Raw genomic sequence first — 27,927 nt, forward strand, 5'->3', positions numbered from 1 at the left:
AGTTTCCCATTCGAAACCAATACTATTTAATGAAAGTGTAAAATAACAAATTGTATATATAGATAAGAATAGATGTATGCCTGCTTAGGATATATTATACATAGCTCTTGCAAAATTGTATTCCCTGAAGGAAAATAATTAAGTGGACTTTCATGATATCCGAAAATAATAAAAGCATCAGTTTGCCTTTATTCCATCGTAGCAATTTTGTGATTTTGGTTCAAATACTTAAAGTCAAGTCCCCTATTTTATCTTTCTCAATTGTAAAGTTCAAAAATATCTTTTAAAATTTTTTTTTTAAAAAAAAAGAAAGATATTCTTGTAAAAAGCATACCCAGTGGCAAGTCACCCATTGAAAAATAGCAAATCCTATACGCCAGTCAAAAGCTTACGTCATCTTCTGTCTATTATCCTTCCTGATTTATGCCTTTCCCCGCCTCTCACTGATCCTCAAAACCCTAATCAAAACCTCAAAAAATTGATGATATTCGAGGTTTACATAAAATTAGTAGTTTTTTCCTCTTTTCTTATCTAATCTAAATCTAATCGTTTGAGCAATGGATGATTCCGATGAAGAAGGTCCGTATTTAACAAAGCCCACATTTCGATCAAAGCCAGCAATTCGAAACCCTCACTCTTATCCGCTCAACACCCATTACACCACAAACGACGCCATCTTTGCCCAGGAAGATGACGAATTTGAGGATGACGAAGAAAGCCCACAATTTCAAAATGCTCAAAGCGGGTATTATTATCAATCTTTCTATGAGGATGAGCCCAAGCGAAGCAAAAAGAAAAGAAAGTTGGAATCTTTGGTCCCAAATTACGAGCTTGCCCCTCGCGCTGGGCTGAATGCACCAAAAAGTTCCAATCTTGGTGGTGGGAGCTCGAGGGATTCCTGGAATGAAGAGGAGAGCTTTGTGCTGTTGGAGGTTTGGGGGGAGAGGTATTTGGAGCTGGGGAGGAGGAGTTTGAGGGCTGAGGATTGGGCTGAGCTGGCCGAGAAAGTCTCCGAGATGAGTGGAAGGGAGAGGAATGAGATGGAGTGCAGGAATCAATTGGATGTATTAAAGCAGAAATACAAGAAAGAGCGGGCGAAAATGGAGAAAGTTGGAGGTGGATTCTTGAGCAAGTGGGTGTTTTTTAAGAAAATGGATGTGTTATTGAATCTGAGGATGAGAGGGCATGTTGGCTTGGGTTGTGGGGTTGATTCTGGGGAGTACGTGTTTATGAATCCGCGGGTGTATTTGGATAAGTCTAATGTGTTGGATGAGATGAGGGATAGTCCTGGAGTGTCTGATGAGGAGAATGAGGAGGAAGAGGAGGGTTTGGGACTAGGGAAGGACGAGGAGGATGGAGAATCGGCTAGACTGTTGGCTGACTCGATTCAGAGGTTTGGAGAGATTTATGAGAAGATTGAGAGTAGTAAGAGGAGACAAATGATGGAGCTGGAGAAGATGAGGAGAGATTTTCAGAGGGACTTGGAGTTGCAAAAGCAGCAGATAGTTGAGAGGGCACAGGCTGAGATTGCTAAAATAAGAGAAGGGGTTGAAGAGGAGGATGATGACGAGGAAGAAGATGATGACGAGGAGGAGGAAGATGATGACGATGTTCAGAATGAGAATATCCAGGTGTGATACAGGTAATGCTCAGCAAATCACTCAAGTGTGCCTGATTAAATACTATTGTCTACAAGGCTTCTACATGTGTTAGTATAAGAGTGTGGATGAGTGTTGCTTTGACACTACCTATTCAGTTCCTGTTTGCCTGCTGCTAGTTTTTGATTATTTGGAAACTTTAGTACCTTTTCTGTCGATAGTTGTATGCATGTAAGAGTTGTGCTTGGCATTAAACTATAATCTTCATTAATTGAAGCTGATTGCTTTTCTATTTGTTCCAAGTTGGAAAAATCCTATACGGCCTACGAAAAGACTTGAACTTTGTCTTCTCAAAATCAATACTCCTTTGACAAGTGGTCTGTTGCATATGATTTCCAAGCCTGTTTCGTTGTGTACCATAGAATTTTGTCTGATCAAATTATTGATCAGAATCAATTCCTCTGCTGTAGTAAAGATTGAAGTTCAGAGAATTTTTTTTGTGGTTCTTTTCTTCCTTTTTTTTTTGACAATTCTCTAGTAAAACCTTTTCTTTTTCATATAATTAACTCTTCCGAAAGGGAAGAATATCTTACGAAGATAAAGAGATGAAGTTGTTAGGTTGATTACAAATTGTAGAAAATTCAAATTCTACTTTCTATAGTTCTTTGCTGCTATTATGAGGGCAATGAGTTGGACATCAATATCAGAAGAGGAGAAGTTGAAATGTCAATTCCTCCTGGCATTGTCTCTATGATGTACTCGTCATGAAATTTAGGGATATTGATGACCAGTCTTAGCTTTATAGAAAGACTTGCTTGAGGTTTCAGCATAGCAAGTTATATTTGTGCAGGGTTGTAAGCTTGTCAAATATTGAAATAGCCTCGTAAAAGAGCAATGTGGAAATATTTATGAACTGTGAAGTGATCAGGGTCATCGGATGTCTTGCACCTTTAATCTTTTTTGTTTTTATAGGCATAAGATTGTCTTTAGTTTAAATTAACAATACGAGAAGGTTCCTTATTGTCTTTGAAATTTTTGGATTAGTTTTGGTGCAATGATGCTCAAAACCTTGTAGTAAATTGGTAGCTTTTCTGTATCTTTATCACAAAAAGTCTGTTTAAAAAGTACACTTGGTTATGCAGTTTATGTGCAGCGCTCCGAGGCAATCTGCTCGTTGTGGTCAAACACATAATTGCAGCATCACCAATTAAGTGTTGCTTTTGTCCTACTAAGACTTCGCCTGATATTTAAATTTTCAAAGAACAGTTTCATGTTGAAAGGACACGCATATGACTGTACTTATTCTATTTGCAGGAGGGAGAGCGTTTATGAGAAATGAAGGTCACCCTTCTACTGGACTTCAGCATCGATGGCCAACTGCCAGAGTGGTTGTTTTGGGAAAGTTTTGGCTCTTTTTGAGTACCTCGCCATATACCTTTTGTTTCTTTTTTGGTGCAAGGGTAATTTGGAATTACTCCATCTTGCAAGTATGACAATGAATTTCTGTATCTACTGTTAGGCTTTAGTATGAAATCTGGTATTTTTGGTTAGGTACAGTAGCTTTCTATTCTCTATCTTTCTAATTACCACAACATGTTAGCTCAATTTTGTTTTCCACCAGCATCTACTTCTTGTTTGATATGAAACAATAAAATGGGAATCCATGTGAAAACACATTCTTGATCACCTTATTATATGTCATACATTAAACTATCAAAATACTGTAACATTATTCGAAAAACATTTTTCCAGGTGATGGGCAGCCCAAATGGATTTGCACCACTGGCAATATTCTGTTCCTACTTGACTTTTATCAGCACATTCTCGTCGGAATTAAAGCCTCACTCACATGACATCTTATGAAGGGAACTCATTTGTTGCTCATCAGTGCCATTAAGATGTGCATCATTAGCCGTTTCCTTTTCTTTGTATTACCCTATTTATCTACGTTGTAATTTAGCGTCTGACAAATTCAAGTTTATCACACAGAAACTGGTCATGCTACAAACAAATGCAAAAAGTTTAACTCGATTCTGATCTGTTATCATTCTCTTTCAAATGGGTTGGTTGCGCAGCTTTGGGTAATCGGTCCAACGGCATAAACACAACTCGTTGGGCATGATAATTTCTTTGGTTTGATAACTCTCTACTCTCTCTTAAATAAATTAACACTGCATTGAAAATCTAACGAACAAAATAGATCCACTCCTAGACAGTAGATACATTTGGCTGGATCAATCAACCAGCGTAAAAAATGGAACATGGTAAAATGAATTCCCAACTACGGTGCACCAGGAAATAGTTCGTCCTTGAGTGACGGAGCAATCCACTGTATCTGAACATAGGTTATCTCCCACAGGTCATCACCTTCTTTGGGAATTAACAACTCGTTTTCCTTCATTATTGAGATAATCCTTTTTAGTAAATCCGGTATTACCTCTTGCATATCTGATTTGCCATACCCTCCCAAATCTACCTTCATGCACGTATCCATTCTTCGCAACAGTCCCATCCAGAAAGGCCTAAAATGAGGACTTTCTGATATCGGTTTCAAAAGCTGCGAATAAACTTCCACTAAGACCTCCATTGCACGCTTCAAACTTCCTTCCATGCTTCGAGTTTCTCTTTCTGCATTCTCCCTCCTTGAATATTCCAGCATCTTCTCGTGTATATCATCAACCATGGCAAAGATCAAGCTGTTAAAACAGTAAATACAGTTTGCCGGTGTAAAACACAGCTCCTCAGCCAGGATGAAGCTTCTCTGAAGAGAAATGACCGCATGGTTTCTCACTTCTTCTCTCCTGGCTAAGCATGTCCGTCGAAGGGCTTCACCTAGTTTGACAAATAAGTTCATGATGAAGCTGGCAGAGCTGCCTGATCTTGCATTGTCTTCCGTGGAAGAGGCGCTTGCGTTGCTTCCCGTACTAACATTGCTACCCGGATCTGAGTACCCACTTCTAAACCACTGAACCAACAATTTCACTGAATCAGACATGAGGTCCATAATTTTTATGTTCTTTTCAACTGGACTATTCTTGAGTGCAACAAAACCAAATGCACATTCAATACAGGAGGCATAGTTAGTCCGCGATATGTGCATTCCATCAGACATCAAATTGATGAGTGACTCAACTCCTTGATCATATGTTTCAGGATGACGTCCAGTGACTGACAACAAATGCAGGACAGTCTTCCATCCTAGGCTACTCTGCAAATTTGCAGGGTACTCGTTCAGGATTCTGCTCACCGACTTTACTAGGAACTCTGAGCAAGTGTCAAGAATTTCTTTTTCCAACTTCCACATTAGATTTATGGATTTAAAGATGAGTTCCTCAGAGACTTTATCAAGTTGATATGCAGAAAGGATCTTGAGGCAGATTTTCATCTGAGCTACAATGGCTTTTTCTGCAAATGGGATTGGTGAAAACAGAGGAAATTGGGCAACTCCAAGCAGATAATCATGGTAGTGAGGCCAAATGGTTGAGAATCTGTGCATATTAACACAAGAAATGATGACAATCAAATCCCAACAGAATGCCACAGTTTCTTCCTCCTCAACGGGAGTGCTGAACTTTTGGCCTTTCCCAGCTGATGCATATATAAGAGCACGCCCAAGATTCAGTAATGATTCATCGGGTAAACTTGAACTGGTGGTGAAAATGTTTTCAATATGGCATTGCTGGATAATGTTTTGATTCTGTTCAAATTCACTGACTCCAAGGTTTAGAGATTCTTCCACGCTCTCCAATGATAAGAAGTGTGAAAATCGACCAATTAAGCCAGAGGAACGGCGTATATGGTTGAATTTTGTATTACGGGTTGAAATAGATGCTGCTGACTCATTTTTATCATGCTTCGTTCCAATAGATGCATCTGAAGCAATTTCAAATTCGACAACCGATTGTGGAAGTAACTTGAGCCTTCTGAGTTTCAACAAGCACTCAACAATAGTTCTCCAACTCCCTCGAAGGGAATTTTTGAAAGTGTTTGCAATAGTGAAAACTGCGAGTGTCGCCATCCTTGGCTTCATATCATTGCTGAAAGCATACAGGGTTTCTTCTGCTGATGCATAAGGATTGAGCAAGGTAGTGAATTTGCAAAACGAACAAATAAGCTCATCAAGATTGTCTTCTAATTCATATTGAGCTATTCTAGCTATTGCAAACAATAACTCAATGCATTCATGGAGAATTTCCTCTTCTTCAGTTTGCTCAAAAATTGCTGCAAGAGTTGCAACTGAGGGTCCAGCAATAGCAGCAAACATATCTCTTCCTAATCGACGATCAAAATTACACAATACATATGGCTTCATGAGTTTGGCTCGGTTGACTAGCTGAATCCATCTCATCGGATTCATTTCTGCAGGTGTACCTGATTGACCAAAGAGTGTGATCGCTTTGGATGATATAGAATGAAAAAGCTCAGATAAATATTCTCTAGGGAGATCACTTCCGCCATTGATTTCTCGATTGTTCCTGATGAATTCCTCTTCTGTCATCTTTTTCTTAACTTGCGGGTTGTGTTGATCAGTGTTCAGCATGATGAGAGAATAGCAAAGAACAAACACGGCATCCTTGCTCACAAAAAGTTCCGAGGACTGCTGATCATAAAATCTTTCTGAAAATGCTTCAAGTATTCTGTGAATCTTCTGAGACTCTCCCGGTAATCTGAAAGTCTCCAAATAATTCCGTAAAGCTGAATCCAATATCATACCTGTAAATACAAATGTATTTGTAAATTCATTGAGGACTTGAATATGGAATTCATCAGGATCACCAAGATAATCCCCAATCATGGTCTTGTCAAGTCTTGGGGTGAAACGGAAAAACAAAGCGAAAGCTTTTGGATCAGGAGGATCAGGGATTAAGTGAGAAATTTTCAGATACTCCAACCCTTTCTTGTCATCTTGATTGAAGTGATTTCCAGCAATGAGTAGCTTCTTCTTTTGTGCCTTTCTTACTCTAACAAAAGTCACCCAATCCTCTAGACCATCATCTTTTGAAATCTCCTCCCAGAAAGGTGTATACTCAGTGATTTCAACTGGATATGGTCCAGAAGGGCATGTATCATCTTCCTTATCGATGTTCTCTGCAATATTATGAATGACAAGTACAAGGCCTTCAAATGCTTGGACCTGTAAACTTGTCAAAGGGCCACCAGTTGGGAATGCATGCTTGCAAAGCAACCTGCCTATTTCTTCAAACGCATTCCCAAAAATAGGATCACAATCATAATTCACATAGACTTCGATTATGAAGGTAGATTGCCGACAGAAATTCACGATTGCTTCAGTTGCAAGTTCTTGGAGTTGGGGAGAGCTTCCAAGATTTGCAGCTCTGAACAAAACAAATGAGAAGAAAGCTTCTAATTGTAGACGAACGGACCTGCAATTGGCCGAGGCATTTCGGTTAATTATTGATTGACCTTTATAGAAGCCCAAGAATTAAGTTTGTGCTTGATTTGGATATGCTAACCTGCGAAGGAAGTGATAGATATTCAGAACAGTACTGCAGATCATTGACAAAACTAGTGGGCTTGAGTACGTCCCGTAGTATATTAAATGGTGAAATAAGTCATCTTGGACCATCCTCAAAAGCTTTGGGTGCTTACCTATGCTGTCACCACTCAATTCTATCGCAGAATTGATCAAAGCCAAGGCAAAAAGCTGAACGTCTCCATCAGTTGTATGAGCATGCAAAACCTCTGACTCTGCAATTTCAACCACATTAAGTAAAGAGCATAAGAATTGAAAGATATCCACAGCCGAGCGAATTCCAAACCCCGAATCCAAATTGCTATCTTCTGTATCTGATTCAGAGTTCTCCCAATCATTCACCTCAATATCTGGCAACCGATAATATATTATTTGGATCAGTTCCTGCATTGTGTACCTTGCACTGCGCTGAAGCAAGTTGCCACGATGGGCCGACTGTTGGACAACCTGAAAGCATGTATTGACCACAGTACAAACTGCATGATCAGTGAGCAAAACAGAAGCTTTATGCCTCATAACAGCAGTCAAGACGTGCAAAATTCTCATCATGACAGCCTCCTCAGAAACAGGATCAGTTTTCTCCAGGCGACAAGCCGTGATTGCAGTCACAGTTGCATCCATAACATCTTTAGCCCCAGGAGTCTTCTCATCAAATATATCAAGCCTGAGGATCTTCAGGATGGATGAAAGGGCCACCCCCGTTGCTGCTGCAGGAATGTCATCGCTTTGTATTACATCAAGAAAAGGTGACAGGTAGAGAGACGGATCAATCTTCCGCCATTCTTGCTCAGCATTGAAGATGAGTGACCTTAATGATTTTAAAGATTGGAGTATCGTGGAATCATAATTTTCTTCAGAAGGGTGGTGAAATTGGGGGTTTGCTTCAGGTATTCGTCGAATCACAGCTAGAACAGCTCCAACCTCAGCATTCAACATGCAAGACAATCCCAGCTCCTTTCTTTTTATCTTAGTCATGTTGTTGTTGTTTCCTCCTTCTTGCTGATCTTCCATTAATCCTGTTTTGCAGATTTAGTGCTGATAAAAAACATCTCTTGAAGTTCGAAAAACGGTTTGGAAATAATGGTGGTGACGGGGGATGTGTCCTGTTAAGTCAGCGGATGAAGTTACTTCTTTAACCATGTAGATCAATTGTGTAAAGGACTAAGGATGCATTGTGAAATGTTAGAAAGATAGGCGGAATGTTTGCTAAAGAAATGGCTGTGATAATTCACTGAAGTTATTATTTGGTTTGTATGGTTAAAACTGCGTGCTTTGAATATGTCTGCCACCGACCTCTCCTAGTCTTTTTCCTTCTTCTGTTACACTTGGCAATAAATTATGTATGTTAATGCATATGATCAATTAAGCGTGAATTATTACCGATTTTTTTGTATGTAAATTGGAGATTGTTTCGAACAGTCAATTAGTTCAGATTTGATATAGTTTACTAATTCGTGTACCGTTTAGGTTCATTGTACCTTCCTTATTAATTGTAAATCTAACCTATGAATGGAGATGCTGTTCGAGTGCAAAGATAATAATGAAACGTAGACAATTTCTCGCAATTTCTGATGTTTTGTAACCAAATATTTTTCATGTCAGTGACCTTCATTCATATAAAAGTGGTGTGACTTACTAAAGATAAATGTGAATATATTTAAAGAAGTTTTTTTCCGCGTTCTAAAGGACTAAGGAGGAGAGGACGTGATTGCTTTGATCTGTTTTTCAACTGAAAAATAGATCATCACGATTGGCCCACAATAATTTGTCGTCCGCATTTTCGATTTCTTCATTTTGGCATTACTTTTGGTCGCCTTTGAGATATTAGACAAATGAAGAAGGAAACTTTGTGACAATGACCAGCATGCCATGCAGCAGAAACAAATTCAAGAAACTTTGTGCTACCGGCATTCGAGTTTGCCTCTGTCCTCTTTGTACATCCATCCGGCATCCTTCCTCACGGCTACACATTGGAAACAAATATTCAACGAGTCACTCAGCATGTACGAATTAGTTTTAAAAATGATGGAAACATTCCTGTGCAAGTCAAAATAAACAGAGAGTTTCTTCTACTGTTGTGTTAAATATTTTTAATTGCTCCCATTTTCTTTGAGCTCTTGAGCTCGTGCCACAAGCAAAACAATGTATCAAACTTATCGTCAGAATCAGTCTCAGGTGCCCTGGATATCGCCAGCAGAGTTTTGAGCCACTGTTCATGCAGGGTAGAGAAGTTAGCCCTTTGTTCGCTTGACTTGAAACTTTCTCCTATTAACTTCTTCATGATTTGAGCAGCCCCTGAAGCACTTTCAACAACCATCTCAGGGACCCCAGCCATTTTCGCCACTTGCATACCATAGCTCTCAGGACATGGTCCAGAAGCTAGCCTATATAGAAAAATCAGTTCCTGCTCACCCGGAGATGACTTCTTGGACTTCAGCTTAAAAGAGCAGGCCATATGTTGCAGTGAAACACGAGGATGAGAAGCAAATTCCTTCGTGAGAGGATGATAATGTGTAGCAAATAACAAACGGCAGTTCACTGTTTCAACAAGATAACGGAATACCTAGACAAAATTGGAAAGATATTACAAATAACAAGTCAGCCACAGTAAAATAATTTACAGTAACAGATAACTAGATCTAAAACCAGCTCCAATTTAAATTTTCAACAACAGAATCATTTGCAGTCAACTTTTAAAGTTTCAGGCTCTGAGCAACATCAAATCCCCAAATTTTTCATTTCTTTTTAATGTCATAGTCCCAGGTCACTACCATTTAGAGTCAACTTAAGATTGTTAACAAAGAATATTTTGCAGTTTACTTTGTCTTGAGAATATAAAAGCAAGATTTATTGCAGCTGGTAAGGTAAATAGCAAGTGAAAATGAATCTCACAGCATATGCAATTGCATAGCCATCAAATGTGCTAGTTCCTCGACCCAATTCATCAAGGAGGACAAGGGAATCTTGTGTGGCAGTTTGTAACACTGCTGCTGTCTCAGTACATTCAATAAGAAAGGTACCTACAAAACAATCAAAGTGCATCATGCATTGTAAGAAGCAAGCTTCCTTGTAGAACTATAGCTACGTTAAGAAAATAAAACCAAAAGATAAATTATTTGACCAACAAAATAAACTTTCAGATTAATGATCAAGAACAACTCAATCAAGAATCAAGTAGAGTCCAATTGCAGAGCATACTCTCGCCTGTCATAATTCTATCAGTGGCTCCAAGCCGTGTAAATATGATGTCCACAAGTGAAAGGACACAAGTCTCACAAGGCACAAAACAGCCCAGCTGCAAAGTACAAATTTTAGGCAAAGAAGCAAAATCAGCAAAAATTAAACATCAGGATAGCAAGGAAATCAAGCATATTTTAGTTGACAAACAGTAGGAAAAAGAAAGTTGAACCTGAGCTAGTATAACAGTTAAACAAGTTGCACGTATAAGGGTTGACTTCCCACCCATATTAGGTCCAGTCAAAAGCAAAGTACAGGGATTATAAATACTATTGTTGCCCCCAAGATGCATGTTGTTCGGAACAGGCAATCCTCCATTCTCACCAAGGGCATACGGATGCCATAAACCTTCAATTGAAAGTATTGGTCCTCCTGTCTCTGAATCTACAGATCTTGAATGAGGTAAAATTTTTGGTCTACACATAGCCCCAGAAGAAAAACTTGTGGTTACAGCAAATGATCTTAGTACATCTAAGCAACTTATAGCATGGATTACTTGAGACCATTGCATAGCCTTCTCTAGGAAAAGTTCCATTAAAATTGATAGCGTTTCAGCACTTGAATCTGTAGCATCATGGTCCTGTCACCATGCAAGGAGAGAAACAAATCAGGCTGCTTATTCTCCTATATGCAATTCATGAAATAAATCCAGCTCATGGGTACAGGAAAAAAATTGTCAAACAGGTAAATTTTAAAATTATCATATTGCAGATAAACACTAAGATGAAGACCAACAAAGGGAGTGGGACACACTACTAAATTTTAAAACTTGAAAACCTTGCCTAAATATCAGCAGACACTTCCCCTGTAACATTTCTCCAGAAAAGTAACATTGCATCTTGAGGACCAAAAAGTAACATTGCAACAAGAAAGTCGTGACCTGATAATTGGGAAAGTCACTGTCAATTGCTGCCTCAAATTGTGCAAGAAATTTATCAAGCCCATCATTACCAATTAACAGAGGAAGACAAAGAACTTTTGCTAATGAAGATGTCATAAACCCTTCCTTCTGTAATAGCAATAACAAATCCATTCCAATACGCAGGCCTTTAACAAGTGATCCAAACGCTTTAACCTGCAAGAAGACAAAATTTTGAGTAAACATATTGGTTGAGTACTGAGGATAGATCTTGATTATACAAGGCAAAGATTAGAGAGGATATTTGCCCGTAAACACTACTTGATGAGCACCTAAAACAGACAGTCACTGACCACCCATGATCTCCCCCATTGAGGGAACCAAGTGTCTTTGCACTTTAGCACAAGTCTTAAACGAAAACATTGTCCCTGACAAGGCATTCTCATGACAATGCTTTTTTGATTCCACTGTCTAGAAGATGTGAAAGAATAAATAGCATGAGAACTTAATTTAAGCATTGATGGGGAAAAAGTATTATCATTGACTAGCAACTTCATAAAGACTCAAGCTAACTAGGAATTGCAGTTTGCACTACTGCATTCTCAGAAATAATATTGCACTGTTCATCAAGAGTTAGCCGAAAAGAAACCACCAATCTTGAGCTACCGATGAAATGATGCAAGTGTGCACGCACAACAACAAGAGTACATACACAAGCAAAAAAACTTATTGAGAAAGCTTACTCGCTGTTTCAATTTTTTGCTGCCAATCAGTGGCAGCAAGAGCACAGCAGAAGAGTTAATGCTTGCCTTAACACGCCCAAGCAACCTCTCTAAGTCTGGAATCTTGCGAAGATATTGAGCCACAAGTAACATGATATCTGAATGTGCTATAAGCTCCTCAACAACATCAAGCCTATGATTGATTTTCTCGACATCTCTCAGAGGATGACAGATCCAGTTCCTTAAAAGCCGTTTACCAGATGCAGTGACACAATTGTCAAGATATTTGTACAATGTACCTATATATTAATGTTGCTTAAATTAACATAGGAGGAAGCATAACCTTCAGGTCTTATATTCTAACATAACTCTTTGATATACACTAAATTATACACGAGCACTTGCCTGCCTGAGCACCATCAGCATTGTTATTAAAAATCTCAAGATTGACAAGTGTCTGCCCATCCATTCTTAGACAACCCTTGTAGAGTTGATACGAGTAAACGTCTCCATTATGTAAAGTGTCATCTAACTGTTCAACAAAATAACTTAATTCAGAACAAAAGACATTGATGTTGAAGGTTGTACTACAAACAATTTTCACAGGCCTACCATCATTCGGGATAAATGGTTAGTGAGTCCTCCAAGAGCACATAACGCAAGATCCTGATGCATAATCCCCTCAAGAATGTGATCCCACCTGTTAAGAGATTCTTTGAAGTAACCCTTCAACTGAATGAAGTTTCTCACTTCTGATGCATTACCAAAATCAGCATGCAGAGCTGGAGTCAACATTGATACAGTAGAGCCTACAAGCCAAAGTTAAATAGGCTTCTTATCCAAAAGATCCAATCATCAATAACAGCAACCTTTGTAAATAGCCAAAACTAAAGAAAGAGACATCAAGCAGTTTCACTAAAAAGAAAAGTTGTAACTGATAATTGCAGTACAGAAGAATGTGCCAATTTGCAGATGAGAACTTAAAAGGTTAAACTGTTGTCACCTGTTAGCGAGTACTTTTTCAATGCTTTCTGTGCCTCTTTGGACAGTCCTATAACAGATTTGAGTAAATGACCATCAGGCTAGGGCTCAGCAAGATTAATATTTCTAACATATGACAGCTTTTTGCCTGGTTTCTAGAAACTCCTTAAAAGAAAAGTAAAAGTTGGATGTGAAAGCAATTTAATAGACTTACCTTGACTATCATAGATCACTTCCCTAGGTGACACCTAAAAGTCAAACCAAAAGAAAAAGAAGACCAATCATCCCCACTAAATATTGCACACAGAGCATATAACAGAAAATTAAGACCAAGGAGCATACTTGCATCAACAAAGCCCCCAAAGCTGCATAAGAAGCATCGTCACTGATGGAACCAACCCAAAATTTTAATGCAGCACAGTCGACAAAAGCAAACCCAAAAGAAGTTGAACCATTATCTGGACAAAAGCAATCCTAGATACAGAATGCAGCAAGATGTTAATCATTTTATAATTCTTATTTGCAATGAAACTACCCTATCTAGCTTTACTTGTACAACTTTACCAAATTTGAGAGCTCATGACACATTTTTTCCTACACCATCAGTAAGAACAATATGGTAAAGTACGGAAAGCAAAGAAAAGGTTTTCAAGCCAACCTCTTTTATTGCAAGAAGATGTACAGCGTTTGGCCCAATGTTGCCCTCAGTTGTGGTGGATGGTGTGAGAACGCCAATTAGCTTCCTTTCAATAACCTAAAACCAGCATTGTAAGCCATGATTAGATTTGAATGACTATCACCTACAGTTTGCCAGAGACCATACAATGACAGGCACAGGTCCATGTGGATAACGGAACTGCACAAACACAGGTCCATTTCAAACTTACAGAAGCAGAACCTCTTGATTTTGCTTGTTCTGAGGTCTCCAACTGCTCAACCCGTCCAACTTTGTAGCTTTAAATAAGAAATGACGAGTAAAAAAAAAGGACAGGATCAGAATGCAGCAGGAAAACAAATAGGATCTCTACACAAATATATTAATATGAAAGCACCAGTATATCCAGAAATTAGTAAATACTGAATAGATGTTCCACAAGAAAAGAAAACCAATCTGAAAACTAAACAAATCAGGATGCTTGATTTAACGTATTGATACACATTAGCCACAGAACTTGCTTACCAACCCCTTTGACAATTATAAAAGATAAAAGAAGCATAAAACAAGAAATTAGATAGAGTAGTGAATAATGAATAGAGGCTCAATTACCAAAGAAAATTAATATGAAACCAAACAAATCAGGATGCTTAAATTAACATATCAATGCACATTGACAACAGGAATTTGCTTACCCACGATCAATCAATTTCTGAACAGCATCATCAATCCCACTCTCAGATATCCCAACCTAATAGCAGCGCAAAGGATCAGTATAGATATGATATTGAGTAAAACCAAACACCTACCACTGCAAATGCCTCAGAAAACACTATAACAGGATGACTATAACTGTAGATCGGGACATTACCTGTCGACATTTACCCACCCCGCTTAATGTCATTTTCCAGTCAAGTTCCTTGTGACCAATTTCAGCATCAAGTTCATAGAGCTCATAAAACTTTCCCTGAAATAGAAATATGAGTGTTTTAAAAGAGTATTGCAAAAGACAGACATGAAGGGCATATTTTTTTTTATCTTCAACAGAGTTCTTCATTCACATTTTGCAGAATAAATTCATAAAAAATGGATATAAATTGGAAGCATGATAATCACAAAGCAGTATGGCACCAAAATTAGTTTGGACAATCTATAAACCAAAGAATAGCAAGTAATGTAAATCAAGCTTATAAATCTAACTGAAGTTAGATGATCCCTGTACCCTACTACAGTTCACTCAGAAGTCACAGATTCCTAATCATTAGTCTTATTTCATTACACAATGAAATCCCACTGGAAATCTCTGATAAGTTATAAACTGAAAGTCTTTGATTTTTGAGAAAGTGCCTAGAATATGAAATTAATCATCAAAAATTTTGAAGTTTAGAAATCATTCAGCAGTCACCCATTTAACCTATTGCAGAAGCTCACCTGTTAGGTGACTCTTTGAAATAAATGAAGTATGACGAATAAATTAGATTCACCAAAAGAAACAAGGAAAAAAAAACATCCTTAGTGCACTGTAATGAAGGTATGGGTTCGAATGGACTGACCACTTTAAAGAAAAGCACCACATCCATGTATTGACATTTAACTTCCCAATATTGCTTTTGTGATGCCGACATCTTTCTTAGAGCATCTGGTGGTATTAAGAGTGTTCTTTGGTCATATAGAGGATCACCTGGCCTTTTTCCCTTAGCATCCTTGATTCTTGAAGGATGAAGCCATTCAAACTTGCTAGCCATTTCAGAATCCTCTAGATATTTCTTTTCACCATCTAAATCCTGAAGAAATTTCACCCTTTTGGTAGCATTTGACTTGGAGAAACCACTCTTTTGCTCGAAATTACAAATATCATCATGTAACCTTTTTAACCGAGGGACTGAAGGTCGCATGCCTGGCGTGTCTGGTCCAAGAACATCAATGTCATCAGTTCCAACAACCAATGGGCATCCCTCACTCTCTTGCTTTGTTGTCCCATTAGTATGGCAAATACTTTGCCTCCCTATTTGCTTAGAAGTCAAGTTTCCATCTTCAAACTCTTTCTGCGACTTCGATTTATCAAGAACAGAACAAATATTGTTTGAGACACTTGCTTCCTTCCTGCCGTTTTGCAGTCAATATGCAATATGTGGGTCATAAGCAGACAAAGAATTTAAATGCTGCTTGGCAAAAAACAAAGGAAAAAGTAAAATAGCTAATTAACGAATTGATATAGTTAACTTTATGCAGTAATGCTACCTAAAAAGAATTGCATTGAGGGTATATAGAAGTTATAGGTCTCTTTCTGTAAACAGTTGAATTTCCTCAATAAGCTAGTGCAACGACTATCAAATGATCTACATTTTTATCAAGATAATCGTAGTAAATTATCGAGTTCATATAGGTTATATACACTGCTACATCTACCTCAAAAGAGAAACAGTTTCTCTTCACCTTCCAAGTACACCAGCTAGTACAACACTTCGGAACGTCACAGTATAGTCGCGAAATAAGAACAAAAATAGTGAATATAGACAGATGTACACTCACGAGTCATTTATCAGAACATATATTCAGAGGCTATCAATTTCTTACCGCAAAAGTTTACAAAAGTAGCTACTTAATGCTAGCAACATACAATTAAATTAATCCAACTTTACCAACCTATCATCGATGAGTATTTCAGTTTCATAGTCAAACATTTAAAAGAAAGAAATAAAAAACCAAAAAAAAAAAGGGGAAAGGAAAAGGAAAAGCATGAGAAACCTACTCATTGCAAGATATTTTCGTAGTATCGAATCTCGCGAACTTGTGCATGATACTGGAGAAGAGCGAATTTTTGCTTCCGCTCTCAATGTCGTTGACGGGGAAAATCTGACGCGGCACTTTTTCCGGCGGAGTATCGGTTCCTCTGACGTCATCAACCGAATCGTCAATTGTGGAGGTAGAAATAGCTTTGGTAAATTCAATACCAGCTCCAATCTGATTCTGATGTTTGGGAGGAAAATGAGGAGCTCGGCCGCCGGAGTTCTGTTGCTCCGCCGACGGTCTTTTGAGAAATGAAAGAATCGACTTCTGACGCTGCATTTTTTTTCCCCCCTGGTTGTCAGCGATTAGGGAGAAGAGGAAAGCCACTGACGATTTTAAATCAGAGAAAGGAGACAGTGATAAAGAGAATTGGCGCCAAGTTTTGGCTCCAAAATGGGTAACATTTTGGAGGTTCTCAGCTGGGCGGTGTATTCGTGGCCGTTCGATCCGTTTTTCGGATTTTACTGTTACCAGTGGCGCGTGGTAGACCGCGGAGAAATTTCCACTTGCCCCAGTAACGAGCGTCAGATGGGGAAATTCTAGGGCAATTTGGCTCTTTGCACCAATCCAGCCATCCATCCTTCGAAGGTGTCAATTTAATTATGTACCAGAGAAAAAAAGGGAAAAAAAAAAAAAGATGTCAATTTAATTTAGTCTTATACACGTTAACTCTTTTTTGATTTCCTGATTAAATAGTATTTCACCATAATGGTGTTCCATACCAATTTACGCACGTCTTAAATCAGTCCAGTGCCCTGAAATACCTCAAATTACATGTTAAGTATATCATTCACACGAGTTTTATATGATTAAACCAAAGTGTAAGTGTATGCTTCACCAAATTACATCATTTCTTTTTATTTGACAATTATTCAGTTTTCAACTATAATGACACCCAACATGGTACAAACCCGAGAACATTTTGCATCTAGTTGTGTCATTTTAAGCAATAGTCTGAGGCCAATTAGGCAGATTTCCCAATACGAGTAGTATCAATATCAAAATATATATATATATATATATATATATATATATATATATTGTAGAATAACATGTTTTGCATCTAGGACTAATTGCATTTGTTGGCTTAGACACGGTTAGGTAGATTAATCTCTTATGAGGCCTATAATCGTTCACTGGGCATAAAGGGGTTAGTTTACAATTTACATAACATTGATACCCTTTTGCTAAGTTCGAGCTCAGATCCTTGTTTTGTCTTGTATTTGTAATCTTTGACGTGTAATTTTGGAATCCACATGGATGAATGTAATTGCATAGAAAGAGATAAACGAAGTAGTAAACTTTTAATCAAAGGTTAATTTTGCATGTGTGTGTGTGTGTTTAACCTCATGTAATTTCTTGATTATCGTATACAGATAATTGAATAAGGGAAAACTTGTAGAGAAAATACGGAAAACTTTAAAGTAATGAAATTTGATTATTTCGAAAGTTATTAGACAATTGATTTTGGTTTGAAATAGATTTCTTCTTCTTTTTTTCCCCCTTGGATCAAGTGGAGCCAGAAGTGTAGATCCGATATTAGGAGAACGGAAAGACATACGGTAATTTTTCCTAATAAGGGTAATTTTGCCTTCAAGAATTTTGCAATGTGTATAATCTTCTAGATGTGGACACATTTTGGCTTTCTAGAATAATGCAAACGCCTTCTGTGAGCTTCAACTAGGGCTATCAATGAGGGGTCGAATTGATTCTAACTCGACCTGTTTGCCCCAAAACAAAAGGGGTCCAACCACTATAATTATGGGTTGGGTAGAATTTAGGCATACATTCATAACTCGATTAAAATGTGTGTCAAGTTTCGGTTTTTATAGGATCAAATTGATTAGAGCCTGACCCGTTGTTATATATGTGCGTGCATATGTATTCTAATGTATATAACTATAAATATCTTATTTTTAAATACATAATGTATGATTAGACTATTAGTAATTAATATTGGTTTTGAAATGATTTAGATTCATTAAATAATTATATTTAAAGAGAAAACTCTATTAGTATTGACTATTAATCATGTATTATTATTATTTTCAAGTATTTAAAAAGAATTGTTGACAAAATTTTTATTGATGAACTCTTAATGAAATTTAAACTAATTTATATGTAATTTTAATATTGTATATTACAAATTAACTTTACTACTTAATGGGTATAGTAATTATATTAAAGAAATTAATGAGTAATAATTGAATATGAGCTAAACTTGAATTAAACTCAAAATTCAAATATATTGTGAGTTTAAGCATGAACTTCGCACATATTAGCCCAAAACTCATTATTTGAAATCCAAATATCTTATTAACTAAATAAATCGAGCATGAGGTTGTTAAAATCCAACTTGGATGGCCCGACCCAACAAAGGCCTTGCTTGGATTGAAGGTTTTCGTCGGAAAATATTATCGTTTTCCGTGATCACATTTCCCTATCACCTTTTTCCCTCACATATATCAAATCGCTACAGTAATTTTTCCATGAAAAATGACGGAAAATGCAATCCAAACACAACCTTAACTTCAACTAGGATGTATGTATTAACTTTCAATTTTTATTAGTAGTATTTGAAACTAGAATATCTATTTTCACGAGGTGAGTCGAGCAGTGAATCCTTTAAACAACCTCTAGATAGATAATTAAACAAGAACAACTTGTTGTCAGAGGCTCAAAGAAAAATTTAAAGAAATTTGTTCAATAATACCTATTTTTTAATTATTGAATGTTGTAAAACTAATAAATGAAGTAAAAAACTGCAGAGAAAAATGTTATATTATTCATCATTTGAGCATTCGAGCGAATATAATAAACATTCTCTCTGCTTTTGACTACTTCTATCTATTCTATTATATTTTGTTATTTCATTAGTACTAGTTTCACAACATATTTATCAACATGAATATCCAACTTTAAGCAAAAGGGAAACATGTGTATCTAAGTTTGAGCAAGTACAGGTTTCTACATGTGTTCAACAATCATTTAAAATTGAAACTTGTATTTGATAATTCAAAATTATAAACTTGTACTTATTGACTAAAGTTAGATACTCATGCTTCACATTTATTCAAAGTTAGACACTTATGCTAATAACGTGTTATGAAATTAATAAAACATAAACTAATAAATGAAGTAAAGAAATGTAGAGACAAGAGGATTAGAAAAAGAGATTATATTCAAATATTTTTCCAAAGATTTCAAATAAGACTTGTGAACCGTCTAAGGGTCTGTTTGATAACATAAAAAAGTGCTGAATTTGAATTTTTTCAGACATTCAGATGTTTTGAGTATTTGATAAATAAAAATCTATTTGCTGAATTTGTTAAGCAGTGCTGAACCTGTGTGTATTTTTTTCAGCACAAGAATCCTAACTGAATGCTTAATTCTGGTAAGAATCAATTGAATTACTTCAACTACCCTATCTTATCTACCAAATCTACCCTTGTTGTTAATTATGTTCAAAATTCTTATATAATTAAACAATATAATATTCTCTATCTAACGATTTTTAGTTTATCTTTTCTCACTTTCTAATGACTTTCACAGCTTCTCCATACTCCTTTATATAATATATTTCACATTTTATATTAATTTGATTTAAAAATAAATATTGTCATTTTCATACCTAACAATTTTAAACTAATTAAATGATAGATTCTATTTCTTTTTGGAATGAAAGGATATAAGGGCAAAATTGTCAAATTAAACTTATTAAGCATTCAACTATAAATATTTATCAAACAATATAAATAGGTTTAACATTAAAATTCAGACATTTATATATATTTTTTAGTGCTTAAAATTCAACAAATTAATTGTTTCAGTATTCAGATTTCAGAATTCAAACTTCAAAATTCAGATTCAGTTTTATCAAAAGGAACCTAAGTGATACAAGACTAAAGGCACACGTATCAATATTAATATAGATATACGAATTTAATATTTCAAATACATAAATTTATCAATGAATGTACCAAAGGATGAATGCTTAATGCATCTCCTAGGGAGATGAATATACATCACACATATCATTTCATTAATTTCATAAATTTGAAGATGTATTTGTAGTTCTTCTAACAGGAAAAAAAAAGGTTAATCACATTTTGTCCCCTTAAAAAATATCTCATTTCTCAGTTTACCCCATAACCTTTAATTTTGCTCACTTAACCCCCTTTAGGATAAAATTGCCCTTGCATTATTTTGACTTTTAATTTATCTTATTTTCCTTTCTTTTATTTTTTTTCTCTTTTTTTAAATTAATAGTTATTAAATCTTAAGAAAATAATAAAGAATTAAAATATAATATTTATGAATGAAAAATAATAATATAATAAAAAATAAAACAAAGAATGACACGCAATGTGGGACAGACTTTCCGCGCGAAACGGGACAAATGGCACATCTCATTCGCTAATATCCATCGTTGACCAAGAGCCAAAGAGGCCAACCCTTTTTAGCGTTTTACTTGGGCACCAAGTTCTTGCAAAGACCAACGTGGCTTCTTTTCAACCAATCAACAGCTGCCAACTCACCAATCAGAGAACTGGATATTCACCACCACACCATCCTTGGACAACAAGTTTAGTAGTACCTCCGCGAACCTTCGAGATCCATAGCTATCACCTCGTGCCTTTCCTTTTTCCCCTAGCCGACTCTTCCTGAATCCCAACCCCATATAAAACCCGTCCTGGCCCTCCTCAAAAAATCGCTTTTGATGGTTAGTTTGAAAGAAAGACAGGAGGCAGAAAGAAGAAGAAGAAGAAGATCAACCTGCTATTTTTGTGAAGGATGCCGAGTAGATTTCAGGGGGCGATCAAGCAGGAATGGGAGCCGGTGGTGCTGCAAAAGTCTAGACCCAAGGCTGAAGACCTGAGGGACCCCAAGGCGGTGAACCAAGCTTTGAGAACAGGTGGTCAGGTGCAAACAATCAAAAAAGCGGATGCCGGAGCAAATAAGAAGGCAGCCCCCCCTGCTGTAAATGCAAGAAAGCTGGACGAAGCTGAGGAGCCTGCGGCTTTGGGGCGGGTATCGACGGAGGTGAGGCAGGCCATACAAAAGGCGAGAATTGAGAAAAAGATGAGCCAAGCCGAGCTAGCGAAGCAAATTAACGAGCGACCTCAGGTGGTTCAGGAGTACGAGAATGGGAAGGCTGTGCCTAATCAGGCTGTATTGGCTAAGGTGGAGAGAGTGTTGGGGGTTAAGCTTAGGGGATTAAGAAAATAAATGGCATAAATATAGGCTGAACGTTAATGAAGTTTTGTAAATGAACAGTCTGTCACCTTAGGTTGAGAATTTCAACCGTTGGATGTAAATTATTATTATTGTTGTTATGTCGGACGGTGATGTTTCTTGCTTACCTTGAGCATTTACTCAGCCGACAAATGATGCATGTTTATTTTATTTTTGTTGTCTTCTTTGATTAACAAAGGCGTATTTTCGGAATTTCCAGCAAGGCACGTCGATTGAGTATGGACTATCTCAATCGGAAGCACTACTGTTTTTTCAACTTTTTTGCAGGCAAAAGGAGTCACGCTGCGATGTAGTAGCTGGGTTTAAAGTTTCAAGCCTCCTTTCCAGGGACCACCTCAGCAGCAACCCCCCCCCACCCCCCCTTTTCCTTCCCGGCGGCCCAAAAAAAAAAAAAAAAAAAAAAAAAAAAGAGGAGGCAACGCTATTCTACTAGCACAGGCGGCCGGCGGCTCTTTCCTATAACTATTAGCTAATAAATTACTTTCGAGCTAGGGAAACAATCAACTGGGCTTACAATTGGAGTTTGCTTTTCGTTGTTTAGCTATTAAAGAATCTTAACAAAGCTATCCTCATTTTGGATTGTCTGGGACTGCTGAGACAGCATCCTCATTTTAAATACGACGGCCCCCACCCAAAAAGAAGAAAAGGAGAACGCTGGAGCCTCTTCGTAGTCCTTTCTCGGAAGAGTCTGTTCTCCCTTGCTTCGACGTTGAAATCCTGTCTCCTGCCTAACCGATGTGAAAAGATGGTAGCCTTTTTGTCATTTCTACCCAAAAAAGAAAATTTTCTTTTTGCTTGGGTTGGAAATTGCCAGAGAGAAACCAATATTCCAAGCTTTAATTAACCGTTTTAACGAGCAACTTAATCCATCAGAACTCGGGCGAGAGAGACGTCAATTTAATTTTCGACTGTCTTCTTTTTTATCAGCGTCGCAGGTAAATAATTTTACAGGAGAGTACGAATAAAAAAGTGCAAGAAATTCATTCTCAAACTGACATTATTTAATCCCGCATGAGGATGTATCCTCATTTCGCCGCCTTTTTTTTTTTTTTTTTTTTGTGCTTTTAAAAATTTCCCGATGCTACAGGATGCTTACAGCCAAGGTGAATTGTAAATGGGAGTAGCAACAGCTTTAACTACAAGATACTTCTTGAGGCCATCCATTCCCATGTCTCTTCCAAAACCACTCATTTTGTAGCCTCCGTATGGGCTGTCCCTGTCGAAGGCAAAGTAACAATTTATCCAGATAGCACCCGCACGAATTGATCTTGCGACGGTGTTGGCAATGTTAATGTCGTTAGTCATAACGCCCGCTGCCAGTCCATATTTGGTCGCGTTTGCTCTCTTGATTGCCTCCTCAACGGTCCTGCGTGTGTTATTTAGTATGAAATATTACTTAGCATGAACACGTGTCCAGGGAAGGAATAAGGCGTTTGAAGGCTTATTAGTCAGTACTAATTGACTTACTTGAATTTGAATACTGACATAACAGGCCCAAATATTTCTTCCTGTGCAATTGTCATCTCATCCTGCAATGCATCAAGCAAAATAATTATTGATTAATTGCAACAGGAATCCAAAATGCTTTTTGCCAGTCTCAAATCTGGAAAGTTGTTGATTCAAGAGATTTACCGTGACATCAGTGAATATTGTCGGCTCAATGTAGTAGCCCTTCCTGTCACCAGGCTTGCCACCATGGAATAAGGTGGCACCTTCCTTCTTCCCGAGCTCAATGTATGAAAGTATTCTATCGTACTGCTTCTTGTTAACCTGCATCAGACGGGAAATGAAAATTGAGAATGCAACAACCATGGAGAACTCGTCTCTCAGCATTGTGAGGATGATATCCACAGATGAGATGATGGCGATTAGATTTTGCTACTGGACATAAACCAGTTTCTGATTCACATACTTGGGGTCCTTGATGAGAAGTTGGATCAAAAGGATCACCGACCACCCAATTTTTCACCTTCTCCTTCAACTTCAGTAGAAACTTGTCATAAATCCCCTCTTGAACAAAAACACGAGAGCCAGCAACACATATTTCACCCTGGAATTGATTTTTTTTTTGTTTTTGTTTTGGAAGAACAAAAGTAAGTCAGCATTCTTCATCTTTGATCGAAAAACAGATCACACAGACGAAGAAAGAAATTAATGAAAGACGACCTTGTTAAATAGAGTTCCCTGCAGTGCCAGTTCTGTAACTTTGTCCACATCTGCATCATCGAAGATTAAAATGGGGGACTTGCCTCCCAGTTCTAGACATACGGGCTTCAAGTTGCTTGTTGCTGCAGCTTGCATGACAAGCCGCCCTACTTCCGTAGAACCCGTGAAACTTACCTGAACATAACAGGCACGTGTGTCAAATGAAATAATCTTTTTGCACGATACTCGTAGACACAATTCAAGTAAAGCTTACCATATCAATGTCCGTATGAGAGCTAATTGCCGCACCAGCTGTTTGTCCGAATCCTGTTACAACGTTAAGCACTCCATCGGGGATTCCAGCCTGTTTCAAGTAGCAGAATTCGTAAGTGCTATTAAAAAAAAAAAAAATTATGGGTCGCTCAATTGTTGTCTCGTTTAATTTCACTAAGCTCAAAGAAAATGCAAGATTACCAGCTTCGCTAAATGAGCGTAATAGAGAGCTGACAGAGGCGTTTGTTCCGCAGGCTTGACAACCATGGTGCAACCAGCAGCTAATGCAGGGCCAACCTTCATAGCAAACATTTGACTAGGGAAGTTCCAGGGAATGATGTGTCCAACAACTCCGACGGGCTCATGCAATGTGTATCCCTGTAGCGCGGTCGACATTTTCAGAGTCTCCCCATGAATCTTATCTGCCGCACCCGCATAGTAGCGAATTGTTTCTGCTGCTCCTGGAATTTCCATAATCTTGCAAAGGAAAAACAATTTTCCAGCATCAATTGTCTCCAGGGTGGCTAATTCTTCATTGTTTTCATCTATTAAGTCTGCAAACTTCATCATTATCTTGCGCCTCTCCTGGTAACAACGCATACAGAGAAAGAATGCTTAGTTTCAAGCAGTCCAAACCATGCACACTCTCAATTGCTCACAAAGCCATTGAGCTGTAAAATGGACAAATGTAAAAAGCTTTTCTGGATTGAGACTTGCAAGTTCAACCAAGAAAAACGTTTAAAGAAACAGCTGATTGCTTAAATCTTGAAAATATGGCCAGAGCGAACGGAAATTGATTTGTGGAAAATTAGGACGATATATTCACATCATATAGATGCTGAACTTCCAAAAGCCTCCAAATTAAAGCAAAGCATCGCATTCTGGTGATGATGACAGATACTAATGGTGAATTGGTGATTGAGACAAAATGTATACTTTTCTGGGCCATGTAAATCCGGAGTGAGTCAAAACTCGACGGGGAAGAAATTTCAGCCTATGGTCCCATGTATAACAAATATGCGTGTTCAAGTTTTCCACGCATGGCTTAAATTAGTACTCCTATTAGTTTCTTTGTCCTCTTTTTTCTGTTTTAAAAAAAAAAAAAATTAGTACTCCTATTTTTACATCTATCATATATCAAGTCATCATAATTCATACATAACTTAGGATCAATTTTATTACATAAGTACATCACAATGTAATTTTTGAATGGAACACATGATCTACTAATAAGCCGATGGTGAGTATAAAAGAGTACTATTCTTTAAGCGCAGAGTAGGCAATTTATATTTATTTGGTGGATCCCAGAACCCACAAGTGTAGGAATTGTGGCGGCACCCAGCTTAGGCGGTAATAAGATAATGATAGTATTGAAAACAACTACTCCTAGCATTAAAGAGTTTGATCCCAGAGTTGACTTTTTGAGTTCTCCCAGCATTTGCCAGCGGAAAAATAGGCTTAAGAACATGAAGCTGTCGGATACCATTAAAATATTACCTGCTACTTGCCGCCTTCCCCTTTTTTTTTTTGGGTGTATCCTGCACTGCACTAGAGGGAGGGGAAGGACATGAGGAGCTCTGAGAGTAACTCAGATATGACTGAATCACCGTCGAATCAGACGGGTGTACCACGCATCCATCTGATTTTTTTTGAACGGAACCACTTTTAATGTGACAAATTGATGGGAGGTAATGATAATTTTAATGCATTGGTGGTGGTCTGGTGGTTGACTTGCCCCCTTCCAGCTTAAATTTCATAGGCTAAAAACTGATAGTACAACAAATTGTACAACTAATCAAAAGTGAAAACCTGGCAATTAAGAGTAAAAGTTCCTGCATCGAAATCAAACAACAAGCAGGGCATTTAGATGTGCGTCACCGGTCATAATTGCCTTGTAGAGGGGGTATCAATGATTAATTCTACGTTGAGGTGTTCAAATATTCTTCTATGCAGAAAAATCAAAGTTCTATCGTCCAAAGCAAACCATATATTTCTCGTGGCCACTATTTCGGTTCAAAGTCTTTATCTTTGACAAGACTTTGAACATGGAAGAAAGGCCAATAAACAAATTCTTTAACTCGATTGATCCGGCAGGTTAGTTTGGTTGGTCCGGATACTCAATCTTCTAACTTATTAATTTGTCAGTAATTAACTTGGATATCATGTGTATCATTGACTCACGTAAAAAAACAGAGATGAATTTTAAGGCGATTACGGACTGTAACTACTGAAACACTATTGAAAGAAAGGAAGCACTGGAGAGAAGAATCTTACAAAGCCAGGTAAACGAGGCCATGGGCCGTTGTCAAAAGCTTCTCGGGCAGCTTTGACAGCCAAATCGACATCTTCCTTGTTCCCCTCGGCAATTTCTGCAATCACCTCCCTGTTTCTTGGATCTATTGTCTGAAAAGTCTTTCCTGTGTGATCAAATTTCCAAAAAGATTAGTCTCGTCTAAGGTCTAACAACGTGAACGAGAACCTATGCAATATCAACATCAAAGGTCTTCGGTTTTCGTATTATGCAAATGGTATGCACACTTGCAAACGACATGTTTAGAGGTAGAGATATTTATTGACCACGCCGCACCAGCCGATCGATATACACAATTGGAGATTGGGAAAACCTATAATCATATTATCTCTGTTTTTGAGGATACGTGTCTCGAATTCCAGAAGTTGGTTCCGATTTGTTTTGTATATGCATCGGCAATGCAGTATTGAGAATGAACTGTTGCAAGCAGACGAAAGGTTAAAAAGAAATGGTTATTGTTTGGCTCATCGACTTCTGAACTATCTTCTACTGAATGAATTATTTGGAAATAATTTTCCTTAGTAGGTGACGGTTTGGAAGGAAATGAAATGTATGCTGTAGCCTCTTCTCTGTCACTAGTAAAGAATTGCACCTTTCTAACGCCGAAATTCATATCCGGGAAGAACGGATTAGGTGCATCAGAGGATGGTTGCAACCAGCTGGGCTTTATCACTTGCGATGATCATGATGGATGACAAAACTATTCTTGGCCCTCCAAAGAGATTGGAAGAAATCGAGGCATAGTAGGATTGCCAAGAAGAAGACACCAAAGTTTGTATCAATGACTAAAGATTAATAGCTTTGCTTTCAGATAATCTGTAACCAGTACGGAAAACAGATGATTTGTCCGGCAAAGTTGCAGCAGTACGAATTTCTTTCCTGAAAAAGAGTTTCTTCAAATGCCATGTGCTATAACTGAAGCTCCCTTTTCCCTATCCGCCGCTCTTCTTTGTGCAGTAGAAAAAGAGTTTCCGTTCTCACGAAAACGTAAAACACATGCACTTAGGAAACATCGGAACAGACCTCTGTGTTTATTGTTCAATTAATGAGCGTGACAGAAATGATAGGAGAACATAAGGAAGAAAAAAGTAGGAACCTGAAACAGAATCAACGAACTCTCCATTGATGAAGAGCTTGGTGAACTTTATCTGAGGAACAGGAACCTTGACGCGAGAATCCAAGCTTCCATTGCCGTTACTTTGGACAGCCATCTCTCGAGCAGAATCAACACCTCGGTTTTTTGTAAATAACTCACCCTGTCTCCCACGTTATCTCCACTGAAAGAAACACCCCACGCTTGGACGACTATATATACACACACACACACAAATTAAAGAGCAAGGCAAGGCACGAGAGAACCCATACCTCACGCGTCACTGAACTGGGTCTTTTGTTTTTTGTGCTAGTCCAATTAAATATTTAGAATACGTCACAGGCAGCCAGCCCAGTAGAGCCGCTCGGTATTGGGCCCCCCTCCTATTGTCATCGCAGACAGATTCCTCCGTTTGTTTGCGTAGTCATACATTTATTATTTCTCCAAACATTAATTTGCTTGCTCACAATTACTACAAATCTTCAATAAATATGTCATATGTGCATTATTATT

The 27,927-nt window shown here is 37.8% G+C and overlaps 5 protein-coding genes across 6 annotated transcripts; 2 read left to right on the top strand and 3 right to left on the bottom strand.

The window, feature by feature from the left end:
• The first annotated feature begins 345 nt into the window (after positions 1 to 345).
• LOC113691348 (trihelix transcription factor ENAP2-like) lies at positions 346 to 3,203 on the top strand. 2 transcript variants are annotated; one of them, XM_027209452.2, is made up of 2 exons: positions 346 to 1,642; positions 2,741 to 3,000. In XM_027209452.2, exon 1 carries the CDS (start codon positions 558 to 560, stop codon positions 1,635 to 1,637), a length of 1,080 nt encoding a protein of 359 aa, XP_027065253.1. In that variant the 5' UTR covers positions 346 to 557; the 3' UTR covers positions 1,638 to 1,642; positions 2,741 to 3,000. The 2 variants fall into 2 exon arrangements, with proteins under 2 accessions (XP_027065253.1, XP_027065252.1); XM_027209451.2 differs by having other exon boundaries at positions 347 to 1,642; positions 2,913 to 3,203.
• A 629-nt stretch (positions 3,204 to 3,832) lies between these two features.
• LOC113692407 (ARF guanine-nucleotide exchange factor GNL2-like) lies at positions 3,833 to 8,103 on the bottom strand. The gene is made up of 2 exons (XM_027210819.2): positions 7,073 to 8,103; positions 3,833 to 6,982 (listed from the first exon to the last, which is right to left on the bottom strand). The coding sequence occupies exons 1-2, from the start codon at positions 8,101 to 8,103 to the stop codon at positions 3,880 to 3,882; spliced, it is 4,134 nt and encodes a 1,377-aa protein (XP_027066620.2). The 3' UTR covers positions 3,833 to 3,879.
• Positions 8,104 to 8,977: 874 nt separating this feature from the next.
• On the bottom strand, positions 8,978 to 16,930 carry LOC113691522 (DNA mismatch repair protein MSH7). The gene is made up of 17 exons (XM_027209685.2): positions 16,299 to 16,930; positions 15,100 to 15,649; positions 14,418 to 14,513; positions 14,242 to 14,297; positions 13,779 to 13,845; positions 13,550 to 13,645; positions 13,234 to 13,365; positions 13,106 to 13,139; positions 12,914 to 12,961; positions 12,523 to 12,719; positions 12,316 to 12,442; positions 11,932 to 12,209; positions 11,210 to 11,404; positions 10,502 to 10,909; positions 10,291 to 10,387; positions 9,985 to 10,112; positions 8,978 to 9,655 (listed from the first exon to the last, which is right to left on the bottom strand). Exons 1-17 carry the CDS (start codon positions 16,913 to 16,915, stop codon positions 9,173 to 9,175), a joined length of 3,609 nt encoding a protein of 1,202 aa, XP_027065486.2. The 5' UTR covers positions 16,916 to 16,930; the 3' UTR covers positions 8,978 to 9,172.
• A 4,054-nt stretch (positions 16,931 to 20,984) lies between these two features.
• On the top strand, positions 20,985 to 21,698 carry LOC113691272 (multiprotein-bridging factor 1c). Its single transcript, XM_027209356.2, has one exon. The coding sequence runs from the start codon at positions 21,131 to 21,133 to the stop codon at positions 21,563 to 21,565; it is 435 nt and encodes a 144-aa protein (XP_027065157.1). The 5' UTR covers positions 20,985 to 21,130; the 3' UTR covers positions 21,566 to 21,698.
• Positions 21,699 to 22,484: 786 nt separating this feature from the next.
• Positions 22,485 to 27,616, bottom strand: LOC113691270 (aldehyde dehydrogenase 1-like). The gene is made up of 9 exons (XM_027209354.2): positions 27,418 to 27,616; positions 26,285 to 26,427; positions 24,212 to 24,595; positions 24,012 to 24,101; positions 23,759 to 23,932; positions 23,505 to 23,642; positions 23,225 to 23,362; positions 23,060 to 23,121; positions 22,485 to 22,958 (listed from the first exon to the last, which is right to left on the bottom strand). The coding sequence occupies exons 1-9, from the start codon at positions 27,530 to 27,532 to the stop codon at positions 22,685 to 22,687; spliced, it is 1,518 nt and encodes a 505-aa protein (XP_027065155.2). The 5' UTR covers positions 27,533 to 27,616; the 3' UTR covers positions 22,485 to 22,684.
• Positions 27,617 to 27,927: the final 311 nt, after the last annotated feature.

The sequence above is a fragment of the Coffea arabica genome, chromosome 6c (assembly GCF_036785885.1).
Source record: "Coffea arabica cultivar ET-39 chromosome 6c, Coffea Arabica ET-39 HiFi, whole genome shotgun sequence".
NCBI classification, from domain to species: Eukaryota; Viridiplantae; Streptophyta; class Magnoliopsida; order Gentianales; family Rubiaceae; genus Coffea; species Coffea arabica.